Source organism: Nicotiana tabacum, chromosome 8 (assembly GCF_000715075.1).
Source record: "Nicotiana tabacum cultivar K326 chromosome 8, ASM71507v2, whole genome shotgun sequence".
Lineage (NCBI taxonomy): Eukaryota > Viridiplantae > Streptophyta > Magnoliopsida > Solanales > Solanaceae > Nicotiana > Nicotiana tabacum.
The window spans coordinates 5,634,001-5,644,258 of record NC_134087.1 but is presented as its reverse complement, the minus strand read 5'-3'; the positions used below and the strand labels follow the sequence as shown (position 1 = coordinate 5,644,258).

Below are 10,258 nucleotides of genomic sequence, written 5' to 3'. Positions count from 1 at the left end.
TTTTTTTTTTTTGTTGAGTCCATATGTATTCTTATAAATCAGGTCTGGAATGCTAACAGTTACTGTACAAAAGTTTCCAAAAGGATAGCCAGGTTCATTAACAACACAAGAAGACAGAATCACCAGTGATTCCATATCTTGTATCCTTTTGCATACTTGAAGAGAATAAAAAGGTCTTTGACAACAAAAATGTAAAGTTGTAACCTACATGTATAACATGCAGACCAATTGAACCATCTCAGTAAAGCCACTAAAAATGGAAGTACTACAAATGCTGATGAACAAAACTATAGCAAATGCAAAAAGATGTGATTTCCACATACAATGGCTCCACTGCATAATTACCCTTGTTCTCAAAGAAACAATCTTCAGGGAAAATCCAAGCCACCAAACAAAACTTTGGACATCAAATCCCCACTGAAACAAAACCAATGGGCTCAAGGAGCTCCATAAGTTCATGTATCATGAAAAAATTCGATACGCCTCGCCCTTTCTAATCCCAATTGTCTCCGCCCGTTCATTTGCCCATAATTGTACTATGGCAATCATACACTGAGAATGTTCCAGGATAAATTGAATACGCTTTGAAACATCAAAAGCAAAAAGAAGAAATTAGAAACAATAACATGGCAAACAAATGTCCACCGTGAGAATGCCCATCATCGACAAGTACATAACACATCAGTAGAACAGGTCATGAACAAATTTATTCAAAGCATAACATGAGCTAGACGCAACCACACAGAAGGAACCATGGAAACTTAGTTAAAGGAAATCTACTTAAATGAAGTAAGAAGGCTCAATTATGGTGGATCTTCAATTATCTTCTCCAATATATCTGTATTAGTGAGAAGGCTCCTTTATGGTGGAACTTCAATTATTTCCTCCAATATATCTGTATTTGTGAGAAGGTAGTTTCTCAACTCTTGCAGCTCCGTACATGTAAAGTTGTTCAATTTAACTTTCTTTAGTTCATGCCTCCAACATTTCCAAGGCATCGATGCACAACAAGGTTTCTCGTCTTCATCATCAGCTGCATCTCTGGATGTAAACTACAAAACCAAGAAAACCATGACAGAAACAAAGGTAATAAGTATCTCCATGAACAATCAATCATGAAACTAATATAGAAAGGTTAACAGTCACTGTGAGGGAAGGGGAAGTTCATCGAATTAGGTATATCAAAATATTGTTCAGTTCAAGCAGGTAAGACATGCATACGTCCCTGCTTTTCCAGTATTATGAACTAAATTCTTGTGTTTATATTGTTTCTTGAAGTTGACCAAGCACACAACAACAATAAAAATAACCACCACCACCACCACCACCACAACAACAACAATAACAACAACAATAATAAGTACTAGAATTCTCTATATTTTCAAATGGCATGTACATAAATCTCCGATAGGATTAAAAGACTCCTAATAAACATAAGACCTAAACTAAAGTGGCTAAGACATAGTCTTAACTAATAGACCGGAGACACATAACTTTAAGTTATTCATTTGGCGCAATTTCTCTAACAGTTTACAAATCAATCAAGAACACCTTCCCCTTAACCAGTCAACAAACCAATACGTTTGCGGATATTTATGAGAAGTAAGTTTATACAAACAACTTTCTAAGGGGCTACAAAGGGTTTTGTTACCTCGCTAATCTTTATGTATGTAGGTGATTGCAGTTTTACATATGTTGGTTGACTAACTATCAGTTGGCTAATCTGCTCATAATTGTACTATTAGGTAAACAAAAGATCTTAAACCAAGTATGAAGGTTTTGTCACAAAAAAAAGAAAAAAGAAAAGAAATCAAAGGCATGTAAAAAAGGGAACTAACTGCCAGAAAACCACACATAAAGAATAAAGGTGCAAGAAACCTTACCTTCAGGGTCTTTAAGTCTTCAGTCCCGCAGCCAAAATATAGGCTGTCCAGTTGAGGAGAAATCCAAAGCAAACTATCCACAACGTCCACAACTGAATGATTCAATGGATTCATAATTGTTACACGCAAACACTTAGCATCATAAAGTGGAGGAAGCAAGTTCTCTCTCATGTCTTTTGGTATAACTATCTCCTGCACAAACAAAAAGAAGAACTATGAGAAATCCAGAACCACGTCTTCAAGCAGGGGCAAGTAGATAACGTGTTGCACGTACGTACCTTGTCATTCTCACAGCATAGAGTGATAGCATTGCAATGATTAAAGTTACCAAGAGACTTTATCAGCTTAGAGTACCAAGGATTGTCAAGGGTTTCTGGGATCAAACAGAGACAAGCTTCCAGCAGATTTGAAGCTTTCAGATTGAATGTGGGCAAGGGATCAACAGTATCTTCTCCATAACGAACATCAGATAAGAATCCTAGTAAGTTAGGAGTATCTAAATCAACCTCAATCAGATTATTGCACGCAGTTACTTGGAAATACTTGAGCCGATCACTTGATATATTCACGGTCTTCCACAACGAACAACAAGATAAGTGAAAGATTTCAAGGTTGGGTATATTTGGAAGAAGCTCCTCTAACCATTGGTCAGTGACAGCCTCAACAGTCAAGAGCTCCAAATGCTTTAGGGATTTGCAAGCAGTTATCTTAATTACATGTAGGTCCTCACAAAAGGAGCTAATTTCAAGGTCTTTAAGATTAGGCGCTGCAATATCAACCATCTGGAATTGATCTGGGCAATCTTCCAAATATACCGCCCTTAGTTTAGGTAAAGTTCCTGCTACTTGTAAACTGATTGGTCCATGAAATCCACTTAAAGACAAAACTTCTAAATTGCTACAGCTTGCGCATAGAGCTTGAAGTAATTGCTCGTCCAGAAACGATTCAGCAAGGTATAACTCTCGCAAAGATGAAAATTTTACGCCATCAGAGGGTAGTTCGAGCTTAAATCCGCCTAAACGAAGCATGTTTAGAGCTTTGGCAGCAAAGATTGCTTCAGGCAACTTGATGTAAGTGTGTGTGCGTTCAACCTCTATAGACAACTCTTTGATATTACAGGCTACCAGTATATTAATCCAATTATCCACATAATTAGAGGTTAACGAAGCATATGGTAACTTTACCATGAACTTTCGCACAGAAATGTTCTGCTTTTGCCGATCTGCTAGAATTCGACTCACAATGTTCTTTGACTTGCTGAAAATATCATCACCAAAATTTAAGCAGGAAAGGGAAGCCCAAGCACTGTTCCAAGCCTTGGACAATGTACTAGTGTTCAGAGCATCTTTAACAACAAGTAAAGACTGAATGTGCTCCAAAATCGACACTGGCAGTTCCGAAATTTGATCTGTCCCTTCCATCCCTTCCATTGCTGCCAAAATTTCTATAACACTTTAATACAGAATAAAAATAAAGAATAGGAGTATATATGTGACACATACATCTTAAACATATTAGTGAAAGGATTGGAGAAGTATAAGGAAACGGAAAGTTCCCTTCCAAAACCACGCTGTTAAAGGATTTAGGTAAGTGTAAAAGCCAAACCCTACAAGAATAAGGAAAGCTAGGAGCAAGAGGAAGAATTATTTATTTCTATTGTACGAGGGAATGGAAGGGAAAACAAATGAGTTTGCAGCATGCTCACTTTGAATCGAAATGATGTCATTTGCAATAATCCACATGAGCTAACCCTTAGGGGTTGGCCTGGTGGCAATTGACTTGAGCCTTGGGGTTTGCTCCCTTTCAAGGTCTCAAGTTCGAAACCCACTGGGTGCAAACAATTTCTGAGGGCCATTGGATTGGGTAAAACCTGAATTAACCGTGGCGCACTTGCGAGAAACTCCTTGTCGAGGGCCTGTGCACCCCCGGGATTAGTCGAGGCTCTTAGAGACTCGGACACCCTGTGCAAATCAAAAAAATAATCCACATGAGCTTTTAGTGGGTTAAAATTATTTAAGTTTTTCCCAATTTTGCTTAAATCAGATTCCTGCTTCAACTTCAAACGATAATCATTCTTCCTCTCTTTTATCAATGTTTATTTTGTCCTTTAAACTATCAATCATCATCTATGTAAATTATTTTTGTATTATAATATTTTAATAAACTTTTTCACAGTACTTTGGATATAATTAAAATGATGTCAAACTATATTATAATTTTTTTAAGTCATTCAAAATATATAAATTGAAATTACTTTATGAAATTGTTATAAAATCAACCTATATTTTATATAACTTTCATTACATATCCCCCCCTCTCCCCCCCCCCCCCTTTAAATTCAAACTTTCGAGATATAATTTTTAGTTTTTATCACCGATGACATTACTTATGTTAAAATTTATTAGAAATATTAAGTAATTTCATTAGTGAAAATCAACATTAAAAAATATATCAACATTAACAGAAAATAAAAGCGGGACTTGGAGAGGTTCGAAACTCAAATATGTAATGCATATAATATTAATTTAATATAACAGCCCAGTCCACTAGTGATATTGTCCGTTTAGGACCTAGGTCCGCAAGGCTTTAAAACGCGTCATCAGAGTCTAAAGTTTGTCTACTTATATACCCAGTATTTCTCCCGTGTTTTGTCGATGTGGGATTCGCCTAGGGTGTCACATACACCCTCCGTAGGAACTCAACGTCCTTACTAAGGTTTGATCTCCATCGTTCAAGATTGCACGCAGAGTGACTTGGATACCATGTGTAACAGCGCAACCTACTAGTGATATTGTGCGCGTAGGGACACGGCGTCCTTACTAAGGTTTGCCCTCCATTGTTCAAGGTTGCACGTAGAGTGGCTCGGATACCATATGTAACAGCGTTAGGCCCAGGCGTATGTGACACCCTAGGCGAATCCGACATCGACATAACATGAGAGAGATGCTGAGTATATAAGTAAATAAGCCTTAGACTCTAGTTATTAAAAGCGTACAATATCACTAGTGGGCTGAACTGTTACATATAGTATGAGAGCCACTCTGCGTGCAACCTTGAACAGTGGTGGGATAAACCTCAGCGAGGATGCCGAGTCCCTAAAGGGGGTGTATGTGACATCCTAGGCAAATCACACATCGACAAAACACGAGAGAGATGCTGGGTATATAAGTAAACAAGACTTAGACTCTAGTGACGCGTTTTAAAGTTGTGTGAGCCTGCGCCCAAACCGCACAATATCACTTGTGCGTCGGGCTGTTACATATGGTATCAGAGTTACTCTGCGTGCAACCTTGAACAGTGGTAGGGCAAACCTCACCGAGTATGCTGAGTCCCTAAGAGGGGGTGTATATGACACCTTAGGCGAACATCGATATAACACGAGAGCAATGTTGGGTATATAAGTAAACAAGCCTTAGACTCTAGTGACGCGTTTTAAAGTCGCACGGGCATGGGCCCAAAGCGCACAACATCACTAGTGGGCTGAGCTTTTACATATGTTATCAGAGCACTTCACGTGCAACCTTGAACAATGGTGGGGTAAACCTTAGCGAGGACGTTAAGTCTCTATGAGGGGTGTATGTGATACCAGGCAAATTCCACATCGACAAAACATGAAAGAGATTTTGGATATATAAATAGACAGGCCTTAGACTCTAGTGACGCGTGTTAAAGCCGTACGGGCTTAGGCCCAAAGCGGACAATGTCACTAGTGCGAGCTGGGTTGTTACATTTGACAACTATCTAAATTGGAAATAGGTTCCATAATAGCGCCAAAGAAATGCTTAACAACAAATACAGGAAAAAACAAAAGTAAAGGAAGTTCACTCAGTCAAACAAGAAGCTAACCTCTTCTACACACTCACTTTCAAAGCAATTAGTAACAAGCTTTTTTTTAATAACCGTGGTGTCCAGCCAGTTTGATCGCACCTTACTAGTTTCACAGGTACCTTACCTACTACCAGCACAGTTACACGATAGCTCAGGAGCAATTAATAATAAGCTTTGCAATTATATTATGTTTTTTCTTGCAATAAATGAAAGGAAAGTATTCGTTCGGCATGCACTATGGCCTAAATTGAAAATAGCCAAGCAACAAATGAAAACAAAATTGAAAAGAATTCAAACAGAAATCACCCTAAATCAATTTTAGTGCCCCAGAAAACGCGAAAATAATGGAACACATCCAATTATTAAACAGTAGAAAGCCCCAAAAAATTCACAAATTCGAGATTAAATTGGAGAAAATCGAGCATTAACTTGCATTTTCGTAGGGTAGGGGGAAGGGGAAAGAAAGAAATGTAGAAACATATGTCAGATGGTGCAAGAAAGAATCGAACTACACTGAAGAAATGGAAATTTGGTACCAGCGATTTGTACGAAGCTGGCTGATTCTTCAATGTTCCCGAGCGAGTGATGAAATCGGGCTACAGCTTTTCTTTTGTGTGTTGCGACTAAGAAAATTAGAATACTTATAAAGGAAAAGCCAAAAAAAAAAAAAATGAGGAAAGGGCCAAATTTAACCGTTCCTTTCTAATATTGTCTATAATCTATACAACAACAACCACAACAACCCGCTAAAATCTCACTAATAGGGTTGAGAAGGGTACTGTATACGCAGACATTATCCCTAGCCCATAGGAATAGAGAGGCTATTTCCGAAAGATAAAAGGACAAAAGGAGACAACATTAGTATCACCACAAAAATCATACGAAAAATAGGAACAACATAAAATCCAGAAGAAAGGTGCAATGCAATAGCGATAGCTATTAAATAGGTCCTGCACTAAAAAGCGAAATAGTAAGACACAACATTGTCACTAGCTATCTTAAACAAAAACCCTACCTAGCTAGTCCCACAATGGTACGAAGTAAGGCAACAGTCAACTACCTCCTAACCTACAACCTTAATACTCGACCTCCACATCTCCCTATCAAGTGTCATGTCCTCGAAAATTTGAAGCCTCGCCATATCCTGCCTGATCACCTCTCCCCAACACTTCTTAGGCCGCTCTCTACCTCTTCTCGTGACCTCCAAAACTAGCCGCTCACACCTCCGTACCGGAGCATCTAGGCTTCTCCTCTGAACATGTCAGAATCATCTAAGCCTCGCTTCCCGCATCTTATCATCAATGGGAGCCACGTGCACTTTCTTCCTAATATCATCATTCATAATCTTATCTATCCTAGTATGCCCGCACATCCACCTCAACATCCTTATTTCTGCTATTTTCATCTTCTGGATATGTGAGTTCTTAACAGGCCAACGCTCAGCCCTATATATCGTTGCCAGTCTAACCACCACTTTATAGAACTTACCTTTTAGTATCGGTGGTACTCTCTTGTCACACAGGACTCCAGATGCTAACCTCCACTTCATCTATCCTACCACAATGTGGTGTGTGATATCCTCATCGATTTCCCCTTCCCCCTGGATAACCGAACCAAGCTACTTGAAGCTGCCTCTACTTGGGATGACCTGTGATCCAAGCCTCACATCCACGCCCACTTCTCCCGGCTCAGCGCTGAACTTACACTCCAAGTACTTCATCTTCGTCCTGCTCAGCTTGAAATCCTTTGACACAAGATCCTGTCTCCAAACCTCCAGCTTCTTGTTAACACCGGCTCGCGACTCATCAATCAGAACTATGTCATCAGCGAATAGCATGTACCATGGCACTTCCCCTTGAATATGGTGTGTTAACGCGTCCATCACCAGGGCGAATAAGAACGGACTGAGTGCAGAACCTTGGTGTAACCCCATTACAACTGAAAAATGCTCAGAGCGCCTCATACTGTCCTGACCCGAGTCTTAGCCCCATCATATATGTCCTTAATCGCCATAGAACTTCTTTAGAAACCTTGTCATACGCTTTCTCTAGGTCAATAAATTTCTAATATTGTCTATATTTACCTTATATTGTACTATTCGGTAAAATATACTCGTACCGATAATATTTTCCGACTAAATTTACCCTTTGTCCAAAAAACTTTTAAAAATTACTCCCATTCCTAATATTTATCAAAATATCTCAAATTGTTCTTCTTTTTGAATCAAAGAATTGCTTGGAAGAAAACTGCCAATTGTTGATTTATGTGCAGGAACCTCTATCATTCGGTGGCTCAAAGAAATATAACAGTTTTACCAAATGGTATTTTAGTCATAGCTCAACTTTCATTTGTGTTGTGAGCATATAATTCAACATGGAAAAGTATTAGAGTTACAGAATTACGTCAATTAGCAATTAATTGATACATGTAAAATCTTTAAAATAATAACATGATAAAAATGGTAAGTATTACTATCAATTGAATAAAGAAAATAATGTAAGAGAAGGGATAAGAACTGATTTTTTCAATACCCTTTCAAAAGTAATATTAAGTTTAGGGTAATTTTTAAAGATTTGCTAGAGACATGGATAAATTTGGTCAGATATTATAATAATATGCATAAATTTGGTCGGATAGTATATCAGAGGATAAATATGGATAATAATCAAAATTAGAAAGGTGATTTTGATCATTTTCCCAACTTATATTATCAACTATAAATAGGAGGAAACTCTGGAAAAAATGGGAGGGAATGGGAAAAAAACATGTTATTTTTTATTCAGTAGAAACATTAGATTTTTTGATAATTAATAAAAGTCATCACCAAAGGTCGTTTGGTTAATGAACAAGTTATATTGAGATTATAATAAATGAGGTATAATACAACAATTGAATAATGACAGATTATTTAATGGAACTGTAGATGTTTAGTTCATTGGACAAAAAATAAAATATACAAGGTATAACATAAAAAATATGTTTGGTTTTACACTAGATAACATTTATTTTCAGTTTTGTGAGGCTTTTGTTGAAGATAGAATGTAACACCCTAGAAAATTTTGAAGTATTTAAGAACATTAATAAGATTGGCGGGTGCTAATTATATTAATTCGGATATAAACAGGATTAATAATATAAATGATATTAATTGATCATGATAATACATGTATGAGGTACATTAAGAATGGTTTATGGTCCAAGAAGAGCCCTAAGGCTCAGTTAAATTAAAAATTATATGATGGGGTAAAATTTCAAGTGAGTTCGTACAAGACTTAACTTCAAACAAGCATAAATCTCAATATATGAAGATTTATATGGTGTATGACCAATCAAATGAAAGGTCTATGTGATTAGTTTCTAATGCTTCAAATAGTTTATCATTTGAACATTTTTACAAGAAGTTATGACCTTTTTACTAAAGGATAGCAGAACAATTATGAAAGTCTTGCGTAGCCCACGCAGCATTGTAGCGTAGCCTATGTACCATGCGTAGGCAAATCCAGCAACTGCCAATTGAAGAGGAATGGCAAGCCACCCTGTGTAGCCTACGCATAGGGCTACACACCCATCATACCCATTTTTAAAATGTAGAAAAAAGGGGTTTAGAGAGAGAAATAGTTAGTTCTTCAACGTGGAATTAATTTCTGGAGAGAAGGAGGAGCTCTTTGATAACTAGGGATTCTAATTAATTTTACACTCTTTTTTACTTGAGTTTTGATTAAAAATGTATACAAAATAGTCCCAAAGGCTTACATGTTGTACTTGTTTGCAGGGTTTGGTTAAAAAGGTGACAATTAGTCAAAACCAGCTCAAAAATGAGTGAAACATGCACAAGTACCAAGAACAAGTCAAAGCATAGCTGCAACAGACCTACTGCGGCCGCAATCCATTTAGTGCAGTCCGCAATGAGGAGATTCAGAGAGGTGCACTTTTGGAGCCTAAGGCAATGCGGTCCACGAAGGATTTCTTGTGGCCGCAGTAGCCTCTCCGCGGCCGCAATCCATTTTGTGTGGTCCGCGGAGAGGGGGGTTCAGAGAGTTGGGAGTTTGAAGATAAAAGCCAATGCAGTCCGCGGTCCTTTTTGTGCGGACCGCAGTTGAAGCCACTGCGACCGCGGTGGCCAGATTCAGAGAGTGAATAGTCAAGCCAAGAAGCTTCATCGCGGTCCGCGGTGCATTTTATGCGGACCGCAGTACCTCGTCAGGGGTATTTTTGTCCAGAAAATTCGGCCTAGTATAAATACTTTCTTTCACATTTTTAGGGCATCTTTTGTAATCTGTTAGACTCCAGAGCACGTGAACGGCTGTTTTGTTATATTTTGAGTAATTTGTAGCTCCTTTAACACTGAATCTTCATTATCTTAGTTTGTAATTAAATCTTATGGGTTATTGTTCATCTATTTTTCTGATTTCTTCCATTATTATGAGTAGCTAGACCCATTAGCTAGGGTTGCGGCTCAACCCTAGTGTGGGTATTTGATGGGTCTTTTGATTTAAGGCTTAAATGTTTATGGGTAGTTAATATTTGGACTGATTTGTGTTTTTCAT

The 10,258-nt window shown here is 37.9% G+C and overlaps 1 protein-coding gene across 3 annotated transcripts; it reads right to left on the bottom strand.

Moving 5' to 3' along the window:
* Window positions 1-593: 593 nt before the first annotated feature.
* LOC107832155 (F-box/LRR-repeat protein At3g26922-like) lies at window positions 594-6,354 on the bottom strand. Of its 3 annotated transcripts, none has more exons than XM_075218921.1 (5): window positions 6,248-6,354; window positions 3,589-3,844; window positions 2,162-3,315; window positions 1,884-2,075; window positions 594-1,052 (listed from the first exon to the last, which is right to left on the bottom strand). In XM_075218921.1, the coding sequence occupies exons 2-5, from the start codon at window positions 3,623-3,625 to the stop codon at window positions 861-863; spliced, it is 1,575 nt and encodes a 524-aa protein (XP_075075022.1). In that variant the 5' UTR covers window positions 3,626-3,844; window positions 6,248-6,354; the 3' UTR covers window positions 594-860. The 3 variants fall into 3 exon arrangements, with proteins under 3 accessions (XP_075075022.1, XP_075075023.1, XP_075075021.1); XM_075218922.1 differs by having other exon boundaries at window positions 3,754-3,844; XM_075218920.1 differs by lacking the exon at window positions 6,248-6,354 and having other exon boundaries at window positions 2,162-3,327; window positions 3,589-3,761.
* Window positions 6,355-10,258: the final 3,904 nt, after the last annotated feature.

Bases quoted from the DNA above. Each gene is read 5' to 3' on its own strand.
- LOC107832155 (XM_075218920.1), bottom strand. From the start codon at position 3,625: ATGTGGATTATTGCAAATGACATCATTTCGATTCAAA. The intron at 3,328-3,588 runs GTGAGCATGCTG...AAAGTGTTATAG, and splicing joins TGACATCATTTCGATTCAAA to AAATTTTGGCAGCAATGGAA. The intron at 2,076-2,161 runs GTACGTACGTGC...TTGTTTGTGCAG, and splicing joins TATGCTGTGAGAATGACAAG to GAGATAGTTATACCAAAAGA.